The following is a 24,066-nucleotide window of genomic DNA, read 5'->3' as shown; positions in this document are numbered from 1 at the left end:
TGATCTACCAGAATTTGTGGCGTAATGAATAGAGCGTCTCTCTTTGAGTCTTTGAGGTTCAAAGCCCAGGCTAGTCATCCTAAAGACTTAAAAAATGGAACGTGTTTCTTCTTTGCTTGACGTTCAACATTTAAAAGGATCGAGCATGGACAATCCCCGTAGGTTGGAATCCATTGGGAGGAGGAAATTCCTCCTTAGGAAATGCCCCACTGCATGCGGTGAGAAAGGGGACACCATTGTTGTGGTGTCGCAGGTTGTGTTTTTGTATAATCTACAGTCCTGTGGTCTGTCTCGTGTATTCGTCTGCATGTCCATGTGTGTGAGATGTGTGTGTGGCAGCTCCATTACGAGTCTTAAATCCTGTTAAAAGAGAGACTTCAAATTAGGATATTTCAACAATAAAATGGGATCTTCAAAGTCCACCAACAACCAACGAATGCTAGCAGACAGCACACCCAGCTTCACTTCCTTCCGAGGGACGACAAACACATTGATGAATTGCCCTGTACATATACTACGTCAGCGTGGAGAACAGAAAAAAAATCTTCACACAACTTCAGGTTCTCTCACCCACATTACCCCCGTTTTAGATGTTTATTTTCTCAATAATGTCTAATAACTTGCGAATTCTCAATAATGCGAATAACAATAATTGTGAATAATGTCTAATAAGACAATAATTAACTAATTAATGATAATGTCTAATAACAATTAGATAATTAACAATTTTAATTAATTGATTTTAATAAATAAATAAATTTAGTTCAATAAATTAATTTTAATTTTAATTAATTAATTTTAATTTTAATAATTAACAATTAGCTACTTGTACAGCTTCTCGTACAAGCGAGAAGGTTGTCACAAGCTGCTTAACATGACATTGTTTTGCGTTTTGCTTTGTCACAAAGTTATCGCTAGAGCTAGACTATGGCGAGTTGTCTAATAAGACAAGACTAAGACAATAATTGCGAATTGCGAATAACAATAACTCAATAATGTCTAATAAGGGTGTCAATTGATAGAATATGCTTCTCTTTGCAGTGAATCTACTGCTACTTCATTTCCTCACCGTATTGAGTTTTTTGTCAACACAGTTTGAGGCTCATGGAGGAACTGTTGAACTCAAAGCAGCGGGTAATGATTTATTTAGCTCCAAGAAGGCCGTAGGAAAGTTTTTTTTTAATTTTTCTAAATGAAGAATGGTTTCCAATTCGTCTCATATTAAAAATATACCCATCAAATATGGTTCAAGAAAATCCAATTTTATTCTGACTCATTTCTCATTTCTCCCTCTTTTTAGTGCAGAAATAGAGACTCATGCAGGAACTCTTCTATTTTCCATCTTTCTTCTTTGTGCTTCATTTCAAGCTTGCACCCATCTTTCATCACACAACTTCCTTTGATATTTCTTAATTTCATAATTGTGTTTGAGTTTTTTTTATTTCTTTCTTAACCATACAACAACAACATGCATTTTAAAGGCCATTTTCCCTGCTAGAGCGGGGGTTAGCCTCTTCATTACTTAACCATTTCTTTCTTAACCATGCCATATCATATTCCAGTACTCGAGAATACAACAGCCAGCATGACGATATGCAAGTCATGCCCGACAGATAAAGACTTGCATACAAGTCAGAGAAACCAGAGATGGATATCACAGAGGGTGGAGGTGGGGGTAAGAGGGGAAGTTTGAGGGTTATCAGGCTAAGGGGCTCCTCCTACATCCCCCCACCCCACAAGGCACCCTCCTGGAACATTTGCCCTTTGTGAGTACTGCCAGGGGCGAAGGGTTGGTGTAGGATGCAAAGAAGCAGTTGTAGTTACCCAATCACTCTCATGTCTGTTGGAGATGCTGAATAATTTATGCTACAGCTGTGCCTGATTGATTTCCTAAAATTAGTCCAAACGGGCAAAATATGTGAATAAAAAATACATTTCAACAAAATCTTTGCAAAATACGATTTAAAAATGAAGACAGTCGTTCTTGAACACACCGTTTTAAAATATATTATGTTTACGGAAAAAAAGAGCCAATAGTATAAGAAAGAAAAAGGCTCCATAGTTTTTGGTTGAAAATATGTTCCTGTTTACGGTAAACATAATAATTGGGAAATCTCTATCAGATTTACCCAAAACAACGACTCCGGAGAGGAGGTGTGCAAGTCAGTTCCAAGCATCAAACGTGGCCGTCTATTTATTTATTTAAAGGTTAATCGACAATCCAAAATAATCGAGTTGAATAATTTGAATGAATGTGCATAGTGTTCATGCCAAGTTGCTGATGTAAATTATTTACAGATTCCTTCTTCGTTTTTCTTTTTTGAAGTTTATACACTTTTTTATATCCCATAATGATTGCTTCTTCCTTTTCTTCTTTCCAAGGAGGACAATGCAGACCTGAAGTGCCAGCTGCAGTTTCTTAAGGAGGAAGCTACCTTGATGCGGCGCAAGACTGTGCGTTTGAGCAAAGACCATGACCATATAGAGCAGGAACTGCAACGCTACAAAGTGGCCTATGGCGAGTTGGAAGAAGCACCACTGACTGCTGAGCGTGGCGTGGCACAAGAGGCCGAGCTGAGGCTGCGACTTCGTCTTGTTGAGGAAGAAGCAAGCATTTTGAGCCGCAAGATTGTGGAACTGGAGGTTGAGAACCGTGGCTTGCGTGCTGAGATGGAAGATTCACGATGCCGCTGTGGAAAAAGCGGAGGCATTGAACATGAGTCCTGTGAGGTGCTCGGAGGGGAACAGTCTGAATCAGCCTGTGAGCTGAGAAGACACCTTCAATTTGTTGAAGAGGAAGCAGAGGTGTTAAGACGATCTGTCCTGGAGCTGGAGGAACAGAACAGGTTGATGTCTGAGGATCTCAACCGTTTTCAGGGAAGATCATCTGTTATTAGTTGGGATGAAGATTCTTCAGAAACCCACTCTGAACTGGCATTATCTCAGGAGAAAGTGGTTGAACTGGGAAAAACAGTAGCTAAGTTACAATATGAGAAACGACTACTGCTCTCCAGTATCCAAAGGCTTACCCTTAGTCATGCGATGGTGCCTGCAGATATGGAAGAGATAATTTCATGTAATGTTCAAGAGCTGTCTCAAAATATGCAAGATGGGGAAACTGGCGGAGACAGTGATGCAGAAGTGCCTTCCAACAAGGCCAATTTTGATATGACATCCATAGATAACCCAGAGCTTCCAGAGGACCGAAAAACCAATTTTGTCACAAGCTGCAAGCCTCAGATTTTGGAAAGAGTAAAACGACAAGCTGCGGCTTTTCAAAAAGCCATGGACGATTTGATTTCCAAGGTGAATTCTTCATGTGGACATGTTCAACTTGCAGTGGCTTGTCAGGAATCGGATGCGGAAGAGTCAAAAGCTGACGATTGCACGGAAGAATTTCAAAATGTTTCAGCAAGAATATCACAATTTAGTCAGGAGATACAGTCATTCATTGACAAGGTGAACGTGCCGGAAGACATTTCTGATGGTGGTCTTTCACAGTATTCAATGACTCGAGATTATTCTCTGGATTTCCAGGTAAATGGAATGCTTTTGGCATTTTTGTCCCGTTCCTCAACTTTAATTTTTATGTTGACCTTTCTGCTTCAATGTAATGTTCCTTTGCTGTTTGAAAACCTGACTCATCGCGCTCGTGTAGTTTGACATCCTGAGAGAATCGAGTACGATACTAATGGAATGGTGAAATTATTGCCAGCTTAACATGACATTGTTTTGCGTTTTGCTTTGTCACAAAGTTATCGCTAGAGCTTTGTATTCGACATTTTTATACGATTATCTAAATAATACACTTCGCTCCTCTAAGTATGCAAACCTTCCTCTAAATTCCACACTTTGTTAATTGTATCAAAAGTGAACATTGAGCTAATATGGCCGCCTATGTTTTCCTTCAATACGAGTGCCTGTGTTGAAAATCTAGTGGCCCTTTTCCATATGGTTTGGGATGTTTCCGAGGAGACCTGGGACATGTGATTATCTCGATGAAGCGTCACAAGCTTTCTTGTGTACGGTTTGGCATTTTATTGCCAGAGACGGTTGTGGCGGAGCACTCTTGAGGAAGTATTTTAACTTGAGTCAGGCCAAGCAGTAAGAAGTGTTATTATCAAGAACCTAAATTTAGAGAGTTTTTTTTAACTCGACAACATACACACACCTTGTATCAATTATCTCTTTGTAGAAAATGCCAACTTTTGGCTGAGAGAGTGCTTGGAAATACAAGTTATCTGGGGATAATGGGTGCATTTTCCAAGAAAGTACTGCACAAGAAAAAGTGGTTGCGTCAATGTAAGGGCCACGCGATGTAGCCGAATAATTGGCTCCAATACAATGACAACCACCATTCTGAAACTGAACCGGGCCAAGTAGGATGTAACACGAGAACTCGGGCTTTTCAGCATTTAAAGCAACTAGGTAGAGAAAGGATTGTCAGACCACATGGAAAAGGCGCCCGATATGGCTGCCAAGGTTTGGCTTGCATACGTCAGGATGAGATGGCTTGCTTTGCATGTGTTGCACCATTGCATGAAAACCTTAACCAGAAGCTTTGCTTTCCTTCCCTGCCTGACCCACCCTGTTTTGTCCTGTGCTGTTGCAGACTGTTTGGCCAGTTATGCTTCTTGTGTCCATAACTTTATTCACTTTGTTGTCCTTCACCACCATTCTGAAGCTTCTGTTTTTCCCCCTCCTTTTCTTTGTTTTGTAAAACCAACAGAAAAGTAAACATCGTCGTTGTTTTTTTTTTGTTTTGTTTTCATTTATTCAATGTCTGTCTTCTTACTCTTAGTTATTCATGTTTAAAACCTGTTTTAAAAAGTCTGATCTTGAAGAATCTACAACTTGGGAAGACATAGATGTTGAGAAAGAACCAGCGTTGGCGAGAACAGCTTCTAAAGCAAGTGATAAAGAAAATCCTGACGATGAAAGTGAAACGCCCATCTCTATTGAAAAAGAAGTAAGTTCTTCCTGGGCATGCATAAGGAATATGGAAAATGCAATTCATTTTATTTTTGCTCATTAGATAGTATATTCGTTGTGACAGGATGACTATTTCTGAAAATGTTACAATATGCATGCCTGAGTTGGACGGTCACTTTCCCATCTGAACCCATGTCCCATGATGTGATACACCCCATAAAACTACATGTCTGTCCATTGTCTAGTAATGTCCTGATAATTCATACAAAAGTACACCTATGTCGACCAATGTTTTTGGCCTGCAAGTGATTTAAGTACAATATATATGAGTGTTATATCAATGTAAAAAGAAAATACAAATACCCATGATAGTGTAGCAGCATAGCAAACCTGTTGTGCATTTTGTGATACAAGCACCAAATTTGGCACAAATGTACATTAATATGTTGCGAACATTTTCAGATATTGGGCCACTTGAAATTCCGTAATTTTTTTTTTCAAATTTTTTCAAATTTCGTAATTTCAAATTTTTCGGGTGACACCGTCACAATTTCGGTCTTCGAGGCCGGCCGATATAGTGGGGCGGCTTAGCCCAAATATTCAAAAGAATTGTGCATTTTGTGATACAAGCACCAAATTTGGCACAAATGTACATTAATATGTTGCGAACATTGTGTGGTCAGCAATGAAGACGAGAGTCTGAATTACATGTATGCAAAAGACCTTGTGAACCAGTGAAGCAAATACACGGGTAAGCATGAATTAAATCTAGGGCATGATATAATTTCCATGATGTTTACCTCTACACTCAATGGTGGAAGGAGGTAATGTTTTGATCCCAGCTTGTCTGTATGTCTGTTTGTCTGTTAGTCCACAAAATTCCAGACAAAGCTTGTAGTAGTGGTAGTTGTAGTGGTAGTGGTGATAACAGAAATTGTTATATAGAACTGAACTTATATTATTATTATATGCAGAAAATAACTTCATTTCTATATGCCCTGCAGTGGACAGGTTAATTGGTTTATGCACTGAAGGGGTCACCCTGGTGTGCACTGCTGTGTTCTGCCTCACTGAGTTGTTCAGGTATGATGTACTCAGCACAAGCTTCCGGTCGGCCCAGAGGTGGGGGTGCGGGGCCTGTCACGGAACGTCAAAACAAACGGCCTGCCGGGGCCGCCCAAAAGTCGGGCGTGAGGGGCGCGTCCACTAATGGAACGCCTCTCGCTTCCCAGATCGAGGGCCACGTGGTCAGGAGAACCTCGTCCCTTCCGGTCACACTTTGCCTATCGGCCGGCCTCGAAGACCGAAATTGTGATGGTGTCACCCGAAAAATTTGAAATTACGAAATTTGAAAAAATTTGAAAAAAAAAATTACGGAATTTCAAGTGGCCCAATATCTGAAAATGTTCGCAACATATTAATGTACATTTGTGCCAAATTTGGTGCTTGTATCACAAAATGCACAATTCTTTTGAATATTTGGGCTAAGCCGCCCCACTATGAATGAAACTGCTTGGTTATGTTCTACCTTGCTGAACTCAAGTTCTTCTTTCCAACCAGGAAATTAAAATAACCTTTACTTGTTTACAGGTTGTTAGCATTTGCTTACTATACGATGTGTTCAGAATGGGATGTGTTATAAATAGTGTATAACTGGTGTTGGCCTAATGGTTATGGCGGCAGGCTTGGGAACCCAAGGTCCTGAGTTGGAATCCCGTTCAGCTGTTGAATTAATATCAGGTGGTATTAACTCAGCCTATCATCCTTCCGAGGTTGGCGAAATGAGTACCAGGGCACTGGGTCCTCTCTCAAGGAGGTTGGTGGCAGGATTTGCACTCTGGCCACCGTAAAAACACCTCATTCTGAAGCACACAGTGGTGTGTGTCGGGATGGTGCTGAGGAGTCGTCCAAGGATGTAGCGACGTGCTGATCCGGTGTACACTCCCATATATATATATATCGAGTGTGTGTTATATATATATATATATATATATACAGTATATATATATATATATATATATATATATATATATATACACATATATATATATATATATATATATATATATATATATATATATACACATACATATATATATATATATATATATATACACATACATATATACACATACATACATACATATATATATATATATATATATATATATATATTCCCGGTGTGTACCATGGTTTAGAATAGGTACACCGTATCCCTGCATGTCGTAAGAGGCGACGAAGAGGGTTGGCGTCAGGAAGGGCATCCGGCCATAAAAACATTGCCTCAAAACGAGAACCATGACAATTACAACTACATATGGGCAGGGTACAGCCCGAAGTGGAGATCGGTTTCTGAGGTTTGGGACATGGAATGTAGGGACAATGACAGGGAGATCAGGAGAAGTGGTGGAAGTACTGATCAGAAGAAGAGTGGACATATGTTGTGTGCAAGAGACGAGATGGAAGGGAAGTGGTGTGAGAATGGTGAAGGGTAGGCAGGGACAGAAATGCAAGTTTGTGTGGCAAGGGTGCCCAGAAGGCGTGAATGGCATTGGTGTCCTGTTTTCTGAGGAGTTTGTAGACAGTGTGGTGAGTGTGACTAGAGTGAGTGATAGGTTGATGATGGTGAAAATGATGATTGGAAAGCTCTTGGTGAACGTCATCTCGGGATATGCTCCGCACGTTGGTCGGAGCGATGAAGAGATGGACAAGTTCTGGTGTGCGATAGAGAAGCTGATGGAAAACGTGAAAGATGAGGAAGTTGTTGTGGTAGGAGGAGACCTAAATGGACATGTGGGAAGGAGTATGGACGTTTTGAGGGAGTTCATGGGGGTTACGGATATGGTGTGAGAAATGGAGAAGGTGAAAGGATTTTGGAGTTTGCTGATGGTTTGTTGATTTGTAATACTCAGTTCCAGAAAGAGGATAATAAGCTTGTTACATACACGTCAGGTGGGTCGACGACAACCGTTGACTACCTGATGGTGCATAGGCGTGATAGGGGGCACCTCCGGGACACAAAGGTGATCCCGGGGGAGGAGGCTGTTTCACAGCACCACTTGGTTGTCTGCGACATAAGGGTGAAAGGTGCGAGGAGAGCTCGGCGGGTGAAGTACCAACCGAGAATGAAGTTGTGGAGGTTGAAAGAGGTGACAGTAAGGGAGGCATTAAAAGAGAGGCTGAGTGGGGTAGAGGATGATGTGGTTGAGCTTGAAAGTGGTTGGATGTCAATGAAAGATAGTCTGTTGGGAGCTGTTGGTGAGGTATGTGGATGGACAAAAGGACCACCGAGGCACTCGGAAACATGGTGGTGGGATGACGAAGTTGGAAAGAGGATTGACGAGAAGAGGAAGAAGTTCAAGGAGTGGTAGAAGGCGAAGGGTACGGGAGCAGAAAAAGCAGAGCATGAAAGTTATAAGGCAGCCAAGAAGGCTGCAAAGAAAGAGGTCGCAAAGGCGCAGGAGGCATGTAGGAAAATGTTTGGAGAACGCTTGGATTCGGAAGAGGGTCAGAGAGCGGTATTCAGGATTGCAAAGCAGATAGCGAAAGAGAGGTGTGATGTGATGGGGGTGAGTTGCTTGAAGGATGAAGTGGGACAAATCGTTGTGGACCCAGATGGAATTAAAGGAAGATGGAAAAGATATATGGAAATGCTGTTGAATACAGAGAATGAATGGGATGGCAACATAGAGAGGAACCCAGTTTTCGGACCGACAGAGAAGATAACTGAGAAGGAAGTTGAAGAAGCGATAAAAGCAATGAAGAGTAGAAAAGCGGGAGGGCCGCTGGGAGTTGTGGGAGATATGTTGAAGGCAGCAGGAAGTTGGGATGTGAAGAGAATGACAGAGATCTGTAATCTGGTGGTGAAAGAAGGCTGCATTCCAGTGGATTGGGAACTGAGTACCCTCGTCCCTCTATACAAGGGGGAAAGGTGACCCTCTGGAGTGTGGCTCGTACCGAGCAATAAAGTTATTGGAGCATGGAATGAAGGTATTGGAAAGGGTGTTGGAGAGGAGGATAAGGAAGAAGGTGAAGATCGACGAAATGCAGTTTGGATTTATGCCAGGAAGAGGAACGACAGACGCGATCTTTATTGTGAGGCAGTTGCAGGAGAAGTACATGGAGAAGAGGAAGAAGTTGTTTCTTGGGTTTGTTGATCTGGAGAAAGCATTCGATAGGGTTCCACGCGAAGTATTGACATGGGCATTGAGGAAGTTAGGAGTGGAGGAATGGTCGATCAGAGTAGTGATGGCAATGTACAAAAGAGCGCGCACAGCTGTAAGGACGAAGGACGGGAACAGTGGTGAGTTTGAGGTGAAGGTGGGAGTGCATCAGGGGGCGGTACGAAGTCCACTACTATTTGTAGCTGTAATGGAGGTGCTGGCTCAGAATGTAAAGGAGGGTTTACTGTGGGAGTTGTTGTATGCAGGTGATCTGGTGTTGATTGCGGAAAGTATGGATGGACTGAAGGAAAAGATGAACAAGTGGAAGGAATGTATGGAGACAAAAGGTCTGAAGGTGAATATCGGAAAGACGAAGGTGATGGCAAGTGGTAAAGCATGTGGTGAGGTGGATAGAACTGGGAAGTGGCCATGTGCTGTGTGCAGGAAGGGTGTCGGAGTGAACTCCATTCAATGTACAATGTGAGCTGAGTGGGTTCATCAAAAATGCAGTGGTCTGACAGGGTCATTAACCAGTGTGGCAGCTACATTCAAATGTAAGGTGTGCACAGAGGGAGCTGCAGATGGAGGAAATGTTGAGTTGGATCTTGGAGATGGCGTGAAGCTGGAAGGTGTGAAAACATTTTGCTACCTCGGAGACATGCTGAATGGAGAAGGTGGATCACACTCGGCAACGGTTGCTAGAGTGAGATGTGCATGGAAGAAGTTTCGGGAACTGAGTGGCATGCTGATGAGGAGGGGAGTGTCGTTGAAGCTGAAGGGAAAGGTGTATGCTGCATGTGTGAGAAGTTATGATTTATCGGAGCGAGACATGGGTATTGGGTAATAACATAGAGCAGCAACGAAGGCTGGAAAGGGTGGAACTGCGAATGGTTCGGTGGATGTGCGGAGTATCGTTGAGAGAGAGGAAGACAAATGATGAATTGCGAAAGATGATGGGAATAGAGCCTGTGATTGATGCTGTGAAGAGGAACAGGTTGAGATGGTTTGGTCATGTGTTGAGGAAGGATGAAAGTGACTGGTTGAGAAGAGTGATGGAAATGAATGTAGAAGGAAGTAGAGGACGGGGAAGACCGAGAAAGACTTGGCTAAAGATGGTGGAAGAAGAAATGCGGGCAAGAGGCTTAACAAGGAGAGATGCAGAAAATAGGGCAAAATGGAAAAGATTGTCATGGGGACCGCAAGGCTAACCCCCGCTCTAGCAGGGAAAATGGCCTTAAAATGCATGTTGTTGCTGTTGTTGTTGTGTATATATATACATATATATATATACACATGTCAAAAGATTTGTAGCTCAGGATTCATATTGTAAATGATAGCACACTGAGCAGTAAAAGAATTAAAAATTCTTTATTAATAGCCTGACGTTTCAAGAACAAACTAGTTCTCTTCCTCAGAGACGTTGAGTGTGGTGTTAACCGTTAAGTTCTGTTGGGGACGGTTCACGGGATGGATTGGTATTGGTCCAAGTCCTTGCCAATCACAGGGCTTCCCTGCATTCAAATGACTGCCGTTTTTGACGTTGTAATTGATTGCGTAGTGCTATGTATGTGAAGTGCAAGTCGATGTGTCGGTTGATGGAGTTTTTATCACAGTACCAGGCCTCTATAATCTCGCGGTTCACTCTCAAAGATCCTGTGCCAAGGATCATGGTCTGATTCCATGAGAATGTATGTTAGTGTGTGTGTATGTGTGTCGCAACCATTGACAACCTGTCTTGTCGTCTTACAGCACGTTGGTGTTCAGTTAGCCTTGTGTTTAAGCATTTGGATGTTTGGCCCACATAATTGGCTTCACAATCTTCACATTGTATGTTGTCGATGATATTCTTTCTGTCAAATTTGCTCACCTGGTCTTTTGGCTTTGACAGCTGTGCTCGTAAGGATGTTTGTGGTTTGTGGGTGATGTTGATGTTGTAATGTTGTATTCACGTAGAATGTGGCTTGTGGTTTCGGAAGCGTGTTGTATGTATGGAAGTGCCACCGTGTGTGGAGGTGTGGTTGGATGGTTGTTGTTGTAGTTGGATTTCCGGCGACAAGATTTGATAAATGCATTTGGGTCGTGGATTTCTCGCAGTAGTTGAGTGACGTGCAGCATTTCCATCCGGCGTTCTTCATGGTTACTGCAATGTGTTTTTGCACGATCTACTAAGCTGCGAACACAACTTCTTTTGTGGCAGGTGGGATGACCACCACAGTAATCCAATACTTTGTCTGTGTTAGTAGGTTTACGATAGACCTGCGTGTGTAGCGTGCCGTTTCCGTCCCTGGAAAGCTGTACATCCAGGAATGATAGAGACTCAGCCTGTTCTACTTCACATGTGAATTGTATTGCTGGCCATGTTGAATTTATCTTTGTGTGGAAACGGTCAACATCCGCATTCACCTCGGAGAAGGCTCACCATGTAGTGTAAGATTTTTCAAAGTGTTGCATCACCAATTCGGCGATGAGCCCTGAGATGGGTGAGCCCATCGGGGTTCCTTCATGTTTATGATATATGGTGCTGTCGAATACAAAGTACGTTGATTTGAGGCAGAGTTGAATGAGTGTCATGAGATGACCAGAGCTGAGGCGTCTGTTGCTCGCTAGTTCTTGGTATATGTGTGTATATATATATATATATATATATATATATATATATATATATATATATATATATATATATATATATATATATATATATATATATATATATATATATATATATATATAAAGATATATATATATGTATATATATATACTGTATATATATATATACTGTATATATATATATATACTGTATATATATATATATATACTGTATATATATATACTGTATATATATATATACTGTATATATATATATACTGTATATATATATATACTGTATATATATATATACTGTATATATATATATATATGTATATATATATATATACAGTCACGTGAAAAAGTAAGTACACCCCATGTAAAGTTTTGACTTTTTCAACATATTTCAACATACATCTATTTGATCTTCATTTCAACAATATTGATAGATAAAGGTGATATAATGTAACAATTATCATGAAACATTTACATTTTGTAGTCCATTGTATCATTTAAATAAACATAAATGCAAATTTCGCATGTGGAAAAAGTAAGTACACCTCGACATTTATCACTACTTCAAATACCTAAAATTAGAATGAGGTGCACCAGCTCAGGTGCAAATGATTAGAACATCGTTAGAGGGGATCTTGGAGGAACCTGTCTTATTTAAAAATCAGACATGTCGTTTGGTTTGCTCTTTGTCGTTGAAGTGAGCGGCGTCACCATGCCTCGATCAAAAGAGCTCTCTGAGGCCTTCAGAAAGAAGGTTATAGATGCCTACGAGTCTGGGAAGGGATTTTAAAAGATCTCCAAACAATTTGAAATCAATCACTCAACTGTCCGGAAGATCATCTACAAGCGGAGAAGATTCCAAACAACTGCCACCTTGTTCAGGCCAGGCCGCCCCAGCAAGCCAGCCCGAGAGCAGACCGCAAAATGCTGAAAGAAGTCTCTAAGAACCCCAGAATGTCATCACGGGACCCACAGGTAGCTCTTGCCACTGTTGATGTCAAAGTGCACGAGTCTACCATGAGAAAGAGGCTGCACAAATTTGATCTACACTACCGGTCAAAAGTTTTAGAACACCTCAATTTTTCCAGTTTTTATTGAAATTTACGCAGTTTAATGTCTCATTGTACTCTGAAATTAAGCATACAACAAATAAACAATTCGAGATAAAAAAGAAATCATGGAATCATTTTGTTCAACAAAATTTAATTTAAATTTTTGACTCAGCAAAGTCGCCACCTTTTGCAGATATAACCGCCGAACACATTCGTGGCATTCTTTCTCCAATGGAAATCAAATATTGTTCGGGAAGTTATTCCCAACACTATTGCAGAAGTTCCCAGAAATGTGTTGTACTTGTAGGTTGCTTTGCTTTCACCCTTCTGTCCCGTTCATCCCAAACCAGCTCAATGGGGTTTAAGTCTGGAGACTGTGCTGGCCATTCCATAATTTGAAGCCTCCTGTCTTGTTCTTTTCCTCGAAGGTAGTTTTGACACAGCCTGGAGGTGTGTTTAGGGTCATTATCTTGCTGTATGATAAACCCCTGACCAACGAGGCGTATACCAGAGGGTATTGCATGGCGCTGCAAAATGCTGTGGTAGCCCTTTTGGTTCAGGGTGCCAGTCACTCTGTGCAAGTCGCTGACTCTGGATCCAGCAAAAGAGCCCCAGACCATCACGCTTCCTCCTCCATGTTTGACAGTTGGTGTCACACACTGAGGAACCATCCTTTCGCCGAGTCGACGGCGTACAAAAACCCTGCGTGATGAACCAATGATTTCAAATTTTGATTCATCGGTCCATAAGACCTTCTTCCAGTCTTCAGTAGTCGACTGCCGGTGCTTCATGGCCCAGGCAAGCCTCTTTTTCTTATTTAGCCATCTTAGCAATGGCTTTCTTTCTGCCACTCGACCTGTCAAACCTGCAGCTCAAAGTCTTCTGTTCACAGTTGAAACTGAGACTTGCTTACTTCGACCAGTGTTAAGCTGTACTTGAAGCTATTGTCCTGTGAGCCACCTATCTCGCAAGCTGTTGACTCTCAGAAACTTGTCTTCTGATTCTATTGTGGCTTTGGGTCTGCCAGACCTCTTCCTGTCAGAGTTTCCTCCAGTTTCCAAGTGCCTTTTGATGGTGTAGGAAACTGTACTCACTGACACCTTGGCTTTCTTTGCAATTTCTCTAAAGGAAAGACCAACACTTTTAAGGGTTATAATGCTCTGTCTGTCTTCCGGCTTACCTTTGTACCATTTCAGATTATTCACTGGACTTGAATTGCTTAAATTTCAATAAAAACTGGCAAAATTGAGGTGTTCTAAAACTTTTGACCGGTAGTGTACATGGGAGGTGTGAAATGAATATGAATGAATGATCGTTTTTAAGGCCATTTTCCCCGCTAGAGCGGGGGTTAGCCTTGCGGGCCCCATGACAATCATGGTTCCCTGTTTGAGGCAATGTTTTTATGGCTGGATGCCCTTCTTGACGCCAACCTTTAGTCGCCTCTTACGATGCGCAGGGATACGGTGTACCTATTCTAAACCGGGGTACACACTGGGAACCGGGGTACACACCGGGAGGTGTGCCAGGAGGAAACCTTTGCTGTCCAGAAAGAACATCAGGGCAAGACTAAATTTTGCCAATGACCACCTAGGCAAAGACCAGCACTTCTGGAACAATGTGATCTGGACAGATGAGTCAAAGGTAGAGCTATTTGGCCACAGTACCAGAAGACATGTTTGGTGAAAACCAAAGACAGCATTTGACCACAAGAACCTGATACCAACTGTAAAGCATGGTGGTGGAAATATTATGGTTTGGGGCAGCTTTGCTGCATCAGGGCCTGGGCAGCTCACCATCATAGAATCCACTATGAATTCTTCATTGTACCAGAGGGTGCTTGAGGATAATGTGAGACCATCTGTCAGAAAGTTGAAGCTCAACCAAAGGTGGACCTTGCAACATTACAACGACCCTAAACATACCAGTAAATCCACCAAGGAATGGCTGAAAAGAAAGAAATGGATGGTTCTGGAATGGCCAAGTCAAAGCCCAGATCTAAATCCCATCGAGATGTTGTGGGGGGATTTGAAACGAGCTGTGCATGAAAGAAACCCCTCAAACATCGCACAGCTGAAATAATTCTGCATGGAGGAGTGGGCAAAAATTTCTCCCAGTCGATGACACAGACTGGTAGACCGTTATAAGAAACGCCTACTTGAGGTTGTTTCTGCCAAAGGGGGCAATACCACCTATTAGAGCCAAGGGTGTACTTACTTTTTCCACATGCGAAATTTGCATTTATGTTTATTTAAATTATACAATGGACTACAAAATGTAAATGTTTCATGATATTTGTTATATTATATCACCTTTATCTATCAATATTGTTGAAATGAAGATCAAATAGCTGTATGTTGAAATATGTTGAAAAAGTCTAAACTTTACATGGGGTGTACTTACTTTTTCACGTGACTGTATGCCGGAAATAGTGCCACCCTTGGCGGAAGTGGGTACTATGAATCATTTTCGTTTATTTTCACTTAAGGTGGACGCAGGTTATGTTTTCACCCTTGTTTGTTTTTGTGTTTGTTTGTTTGTCTGTTTGTCTGTGAACCGGATATCTCAAAAAGTTGTGGACGGATTCAGACGAAATTTGTGAGTGTGCCACAAGGACAAATCAATTAAATATTGGTGAAGATCCAAACCGGATCTGGACAAGAAATTAAATTTTTTTTAAAGTGATTCATCACCATTGAGTGATGGGGCTAAAATCTATATATAGCATGATATTTCAAAAAGTTGTGGATGGATTATGACAAAACTAGGTGGATGAGTTGGTTAGTTGCGAGAACAAGCCGATTAGATTCTGCCAAATATCAAGCCAAAAAAAAAAAGAACAAGTCAATGAGATTCTGCTTAAGTCCGGATCCAGATCCGGCCGATCAGTGGGACACAAAATGCAAACTGTTCAGCTTGGCGGAGGTAAGTGCTCTACCGAAGTGCTCTACCGAGTGCTGTTCTAGTCTTCATTATATAATGAAACCTTCTCAAAATTTTGATTTGGAGTTTGATATGTTGTGATTAATAATTTTTTTTTTAAAATAACCAAAATTATAAAATACATCTCCAAGATAGTGCCACACAGCACATTGCCCAACGGAGGCATGCTGCGAAGCCCTAGATTTTATCCTGCAATGAGAAGGATCTAAGGAATTTCCTTTTTGCATTCCTTTATTCCAAAACAAAGGAAATCGATTTATATTCGTTATGTTTAAATAATGCAAGCATAGCGGAAAATGATTTACACAGGTGTACACTCATACAGTTCATGTGATGCAATATTTTTAGAGCATGTTCGAGCACTCATGGCAATGTGCAAAGCAAAAGCTCAGTTTATATTCTACCAATACCTCATTATAATATTGCCAATTCTGGGTCTCTTTGAAAGATTTGCCTCGACGAGCGCCATACGAAGGTGAAGACTTAATTTGGATGAATTACTCTTTACGTACAAAATAACATTTTTTTAAAGGTTTTAAAGGAAAGAGCATGCCTAGATATGATCATTATCACGTCTTTCACTTCACATCGTTGTACTAAAATAATGTGAAAACGAAATCACCTTTAACAATATTACAATTCTAGGGAATTACCCAGAAATATCTATAGAAGGTGCTGAGTCTTGTCCACAATTGTTCAATATCATGTGACATCACCTAGCCAATCCTAGCCAATCATGGACCCACAAACACGCAAGTGACACGAAACAGCTTCCTCAGAAATTCCTGGGAAACTCATCGAAACTACATTTGCTCTGTAATGTTGCGATTTTTCAGATAAGGATGTGGAGTGAAAATTTAAATAACGATCGGATAGTCTTTCTCATTAAAACAAAAAAATTCACCAAGTTTTGTCATAACTCATCCGCAACTTTTTCAAATAACATGCTATATATCGTTTTTGGCCCGATCACTCAATTGTGAAGAATCACTGAGAAAACTCTAGCATTTACCAAAATCGAATCAATTCGTCCGTGGCACACCCAACCTGTCCACCAAAATTTGGTCCGAATCCATCCATAACCTCTTGGGTATCCTGCTCACAGATGGACAAACAGACAGACAGGGGTGAAAACATAACCTCCGTCCACCCCCGGCTTGATATTTAAAAAAAAAAATTGAACTGGATATTGTGAATGCAGCTCCTCTCACTTCAAAATGATTCCACTTTGAATGGGTATGCTGCATACCGTAATTGGACATGATTGAGACCGGCAATGCTTGAGTTCCGGTGCAATCATAATGCTCTCCTGCCCTTACCCCAAAGCTCAAGGAGTCACAACAGGTGTTGTCTGAGGCAAACTCGACCATTATACAGCTGCAAAGCCAACTAAACCAGGAACATGAGCAAAGGGCAGAGGACGCTCAACGATATGAAAAGCACATTGCACAGGTACTTCGGTCTTCCCATTGTATCTATTGTCTTTTTGCCAAGTATTCGCCCCCATTTCTTGACAAACATTCAATCAATGATTACCAATTGAAGAAAACCCTTTTTCTATCTGAAGCATCACAAAAGGTTTTCAGCAGACTAAACTATTAGGAAATCCTTGTGCTTCTACCGAATTTAGCTACGGATGGAGCAGCGAAAGCTGGCCCTACGCCGTGATTTTGAGCTGCAAAGCCTCGGTTTGCAGCAGAAACTGGAGCGCCGCGAACATGCTCAGGAACGGCGGGGCCTAGCACGAGACCTGCGCCAGCTGAGACACAGCCTCGCGCTGGTCTACGCACGCTTGCGTGGTGCCCTGGCTAACTGGCGGCTCAGTCGTCGTAAGGGCTCATCTGACACCAATGGCTTCATGGAGGTATGAAGCAGAATTAGTGTTTATTACCCTTTAAAATTTTTCATCTGTGCTAACTTATGTAATCATAACTTCACTACCCTGACGTCTGCGACCGTTTCTTCTTCACTGCAAGAGCACTGCCATTATACAACAACAACAACAACAACAACAACAACAACAACAACCAGGCATTTTAAGGCCATTTTCCCTGCTGGAGCGGGGGACCGCCATTATGCAGAATTAAAATACAGATGCGCAGACCAAACTCGACAACTAGAAAATGTTGTGAGGGAGTGAGGTAAGGTCACCTGTTTCAATGACAATCCCCCATTCGATTGTGGTATTTTGGGATTTCCAGGTGCTTCTTATTTTCAGTGAAGATTAGAGGAGATCGGATGGGTTGGTTAAGTTTTCAAACACCTAAAACACCACACTTGGTGGTGTAATGGTTGGAGCATCTGCTCTGAGTCTGGGAGGTTGGTGGTTCAAACAACCAAGAAAGTTATAACACAGACTTAAAAAATGGTATGTTCTGCTTCCTTGTTTGACACTCAGCATTTGAAAGGATAGAGCAAGGACAAACAACCATAAATTGGCAATACTAGTGCAGACTTTAATGGGCCTAATGGTCTTATTCTGCATCAAAGTTCCTTGGAAAGGAACTCGTACTTTTTATTAACCTGGGCTCGCAAAGCGAAAAACGAGGTTAAGCGATCGTGTGCGTGTGTACGTGTGGCATATGTACGTACGTGTCTGCATTTTCAAAATTCATTTCTCGGCAAATGTTGGTCCGAATGACACGAATTTTTGCACCAGAGGAGCGCCTCCTCCTGTATCATTTTTTTTAGTAATAATTATGACGTCATCGCTCACATGGTATGGACGCCATCTTTGAAAAATGTTGCACCTCGAGATCTCCGAAACTGCTCTCGGAAAAAAATTGAAACGTGACTCATTGTAAATAATTCTGCATGGGGAATAAGTGTCGTTAACGATGACGTCATTTGTGCCTAAATTATGACATAATTCGACAAATAAAACGCTTAGTCCGATCAGTTTGAGCTCGCACCAAATTTACTGCACGGTGTAAGTATTCTATGAATACCATCTAGTTTATCATCAATTTAAACATTTTAGTCGTAATCTGATGAAAATATTACCTTATATATTATATATAAGTATATGAAAATATTATACATAACAGACAAGAGATGAAAATAAAATATACAGTGACATCACCATGCTCGGGATAAATGGAATGCGCTGCTGCCCAAGCTGGAGGGAGGTAGAGAGGGGTGGGGGGGGGGGGGGGGGGGGAGAAAAAGGGGAGTTACAATTGGTGTGGTCAAACCTTTTGATCTCAGGGGTGAAAGTACCACGACGATTGCACTAATTTTGTTTTGCTGTGCAAATCCATGTAATGGGGAAAAAATTAAAATATCAAGTACAATTTTTGCATGTGTCTAGCTTTGCATGAAATTGCTTTGCACTAATTTAATTCTAGAACTATAAAGCATCTCAAAATGGAAATTCCATCTGTGTCCGCTTTGTACTCAAACTAAACTTGATGAAAACAACACCTAACAAACAAGAAAAAAAAGATATATATATATGCATACCTGATACTCAAAAACGCGCCTCTTGGGGAAATTCCCACGTAAACGTGAAACAGGTATTCAATCGGATTTGCAAAGATAAGCAAGAGCACAAAAAAAAGTGTCTTCCCCGCCTATGCAAATCCAACTCAATGGGCTCAAACGTCATCGTCCACGTGATCAAAACACCTACCCACGTGACATGAAAGACCAATGATGTTTCTCAAATTTCCCAAGGGACGATCCGTGAATATTGACCCAAAATATCAAACATAATACATGATCAGATGTCACAGTTAATACTGACAGAAGGGACACCCAGTTTAACGTCCACCAACTTAACGTCTTAACTTAACTTAACGTCAACCAATTTTGACCAATTAAAAGTTATCAGCGGCTGCACCGCCCCCAACATTCTGTGAAAAGTGAAAATATAATTCAAATCAGGGTTAAGACAAGCACGTATGGCCAGGCTATATGAATCACGCCAAGTGAAAAATTAAATAATTACCCACTCACCACCTGAGGTAATTCGGTCAAAGTTTATCCGATTTGCACATGGTTTGTTGTGGTCAGATGTTAACATCCCAAAGCCACTACCAAATCCGAAAACCTAATTCAAATCCGAGTCGAAACAAGCCTGTACGGCCAGCCTGCCACGAATCGCACCAAGTGAAAATTAAAACAAAGACCCACTCGCGCCTGTAGTACCGGTAACTCGGTCTAAATTTATCCAATTTGCACTGGGTGTGTGGTGGTCAGGTGTTAACACCCCCGAGCCACAACCAAATCCGAAAACCGAATTCAAATCAGAGCTGAAACAAGCCCGTACGGCCAGCCTGCATGAATCGCACCAAGTGAAAATTAAAGCACGGCTCTCAACAAAGGCGTGATTTCTTTATTCAACGATAACCTAAAATCTACAAATCCCACAAACTTCCAACTTACCTTATTCATCTCCTTGTGTTCTTGTCTTTCAAAATCACAAAGGGTATGCGAAGCTACGATGCAGGAAACAAATCAGTTACCTGGCCTGAAGAGAAAGAAAGTGTTGCGTTTCTTCTTCTTTCAACAACAATGACCTCTAACTTCCAGACCGTACAACCAATAATGTTGAAATTGTCAACACTTATTCACCTTGATAAGAGCTACAGTACATTTAAATTTCAAGGCAATCAATGCAGCAGTTCAAGAGATAGAACCTTTTTAATATTTCCGTTTAATTATTTATTGCGGCCAAACCATGTGACTTATTGAAACTTCTCAAGTAATATTTTAACCTCCCCACATGGGGAACGTTTGTGTAATTTTTCCAGTCGATATCTTCAAAAATGAGGGAGGAGATAGGATTTAAAATATATGCTTAAAAACTTCATAAGTCCTAAACGATGCGACGTACGACGTCATCATGTGGGAACATTTTGTTCGTCATGGGCATGCGATTGTGCAGGCAAAGTTTGGGCTCGATCTGTTCAGCTGCTGCGAAGAAAAAGGGGTTTTATTGTTTTTCACGAAAAACAATATGGCGGCCGAACCAAGTGAGATATGACATCAATTTTTTTGCATTCTCAATTTTTTTTCACTAAGGTCATGTAAAAAAAATCATATTCGTGGCATTAAGGGGTCTATTTGTCGAATTCTAACTTCGTAACGTTAGCACTTTTAATATCCTAAATAAACATGTTTTTTGATCCTATTGCAGAGTTCTTCAAAATGAGCCATGACTCAATTTTTTCTATTGAGACATTTCGGAGATATAGAGGGGAAAATTTGAAGGTGTTTTCCAAGATGAAATGAAATGAAATGCAGAGGAAACCTGAGAAAACAATGCTTATCCACATCATGCCCAGCTTTCTCGTTCACAACAGTCCCAGCATACGAGCAGGAATAAACTCAGAATTTTGAGATTTCCAAACTTTAAATATATCAAAGGTGAGGAGGAGGCAACAAAGGAGTGAAATGTGCACCAGTGATATGTGTCATGTATTGTACAGCATCATTTATATTAACGAGTGGGCGCATTGTACCAAATTTTCATTGGTCTTCACTGCCTTGTAGCATACCTGCCTGCCAGACTCAGGGGTCTTTTTTTTCTTTTTCTTTTTTTGTATGCAAGATCGAGGCTCGTGTAATCTCATCTTTTGGGTCTTCGGTGTCTTTTGGGTCACCTGGGTATTTTGGGTCCTGGGGAACTTTTTGGACTTTTTGGTCTTCTGGATCTTTTGGATCATCTGGGTCCTCAGGAACTTTTGTATCCTATGAGTCCTTGGGGACTTTGGGTCTTCGAGGTATTTTGTGTCCCCTGGGTGTTTGGGTCCTCTGGGTCTTTTGGGTCTTAAGGATCTTAGGGGGTCTTAACGGGTCCTCAAAGGTCAAAGGGGTCTCAACAGTCTAAAGAGTTAAAAGGTACATTTCATTAGTACGTAATTAATTAATAGACATACGTAATAAATAGACACAAAAAGTATGACACACATACACACCCACGGGGGGGTGGGGAGGAGGGGGATGAGTGGGTCACACACACACACACAACTCATCAATTTATAGTATATGACCATTGTTTTGGGGTTTCATTCTCAGATCAAACTGTTTGCTCTTACATTTAACAAAGTTCATGCTCATCAGCAGCGTGAAGGTTATTCAGATCTGTTCCACCAATTGTTCTGCCTTTCATTTTCATTTCAGTTTGACTCACCTCCCAGTTATTCAAAATAGTATACCCGTACAGATCTAAAGCATCTATTCCCATGCAGATATACAGGATTCTTCTTCTCCAAAATGTTTTTGGCATTTATAAAAAATAACAATGCAAACAAAAACGAATCATGTAATATAATCACACCCATGTGGCTCTTTGTGATATCACTCATGAATGAGAATTGTATTTGAAATTTAAATCATTTGAATAGGTATTATGAATGTAACCTGGGAACTGTAACATGTTCACAGCGTGACATTAAACATTCAATGACTCACATCAACAAAAGGATGTCATTTATATACTAACTAGCACATTACCAATGTGGTGATTGCGTTAATCCCCCCTAACACAAGCACACACACACACACACACACACACACACACCCATACATACATACCCACACATACACATACAAACACACACACACACACACACACACACACCCACACAATATGCACATGCACACACAATATACACATACACACAATATACACATACACACAATATACACATACACATACACACACAATAAACACACACACACACACACACACACACACACACACACACACACACACCCATGGCCAGTTACATTTTGGCTGTGAGTAAATGCACACAAAAATAAACAAACATAACATATTAAAAAACATCACCGCCAGTTAATCACATTCCTTTTTCCTTCATATTCATCATATAATGAGGCACATGAATTGAATAACATGCATTACATATTTATCAGGGCAACAAATATTGATGATTGTCCACGCAGTCAATAAGACAATCGATCAAACACTCACATCCTAATTTATTGGAGTTGTTACATTTACAGGCAACAATATATTTCGTTATTTTAGTGCTGTTTTGAGGCCAAAAAATGCGCTGTTAATCTCACTTCTGATGTGTGGTCGATGGACAAAGCAGAAAGCAATTCGTACAGAAAAAGTATCAAATATGGCTTTTGGAGATGTATAGCACAGTATTATACATCTGAATAAAGTACTGTAGTACACACAGGAAGTGATCTCTTTTTAAACTTTGGCATGGCAAAATCTGCCTGTGAATCTTCACCTTTTACAAATTACATGATGCATCACTTTGCTGTAAATGTGCGCACGCATCTCGCTTCATACACATTTTACTTTATTGGAGGTTTTAGAGGCAATCTATTTTGGTAAGTTTTCTTTAGCCCTCTAGTGAAGCCAACTAGACTTTTGATCTTCCTTCTGTAGCGGCCACTGATCTCTATAATAACTGGATGGGTGGACTAATGGTGATTGGCCTATTCTCGTTGAGGCAACAGGAAGTGACCTGGCGCCATCTTGACACCCCCAAAACAATCGTTCATTCGACTTGTTGCGTGCTTGCTGACCTGGTGAATGCTGCCATAAAAGCTAGATATTTATAGTAATTTTGGATTGCAAATCAACTCTTTTAAGAATTTTATTGTGACAAGCGACAGGATGCCTGCTTGCGTTTCGTTTGGTTGTACAAACCGCGATGAGCGCAACAAAAGAGAGAAAGGAGTGACTTTCCATCAGTAAGTTTTAAATTTTTTCTTCATGACTTTGATTTTCAATGTCTGTCGGGCCTTGTCGTCAGGCTCACGTAGCCCTAGCGGACCGCATATTGTGAATTGTCATTGATGAAATATTAACCTGCACAGTGACATTGCCCGGGTCTGCTAGTTCGCTAGGACTAAGTTGACCAGCAATTGTATAATTTATGCACTAAAATGTAATTGTTGACTGTTTATTCATTTGTGGAATGACTCGTTGACAGTGATCTCAATGTATCAGCGTACAGAGGCACATATTAGAGCAGGAAATATTTAATCGCATGGGTTTATCCCTGGTCTGGAATATAATTATATATACTGGAATATAATATATATACTGGAATATAATTATTTTTAATATTTAATTTCCAGAAAGCTACAACTCGCAGACAAACCAAAGTCAGGAACGACTGCACCACTGAACCAGGCTCCAGCACAGAGTCCACTCAACCTGATCCAACATCTGAGTCCATGTGCCACCAAGACCACTCCTATGCCACGATGGCATCTCCAAGAAAATTGAAACACAAATTGGATGACGCCAGTGCTCAGCTGCAAAGTTGCAATAAGAAACTAAAACTTGAAAAGCAGAAAACAAGGCGTTTGTTGCAAAAAGTGAATGATATGAGTGTGGTTGTGACATCTTTGCGTGATAAGAACTTGATCACCACAAATTGTGC

General features: G+C 40.9%; 1 protein-coding gene across 3 annotated transcripts in view; it reads left to right on the top strand.

Moving 5' to 3' along the window:
• Positions 1–24,066, top strand: part of LOC137436682 (microtubule cross-linking factor 2) — a 71,334-nt gene that overhangs the window by 35,541 nt on the left and 11,727 nt on the right. For 2 of the 3 annotated variants that reach the window (XM_068130670.2, XM_068130672.2), the window contains exons 5-8: positions 2,383–3,537; positions 4,832–4,969; positions 17,015–17,140; positions 17,319–17,552. In XM_068130670.2, the coding sequence (XP_067986771.2) occupies positions 2,383–3,537; positions 4,832–4,969; positions 17,015–17,140; positions 17,319–17,552 (1,653 nt within the window). The remainder of the gene's footprint in view (positions 1–2,382; positions 3,538–4,831; positions 4,970–17,014; positions 17,141–17,318; positions 17,553–24,066) is intronic. The other variant, XM_068130671.2, reaches the window with a different exon arrangement.

This window comes from Myxine glutinosa, chromosome 11 (assembly GCF_964187855.1).
Source record: "Myxine glutinosa chromosome 11, kmMyxGlut1.1, whole genome shotgun sequence".
NCBI lineage: Eukaryota > Metazoa > Chordata > Myxini > Myxiniformes > Myxinidae > Myxine > Myxine glutinosa.
This window is presented reverse-complemented; position numbering and strand designations above follow the sequence as displayed.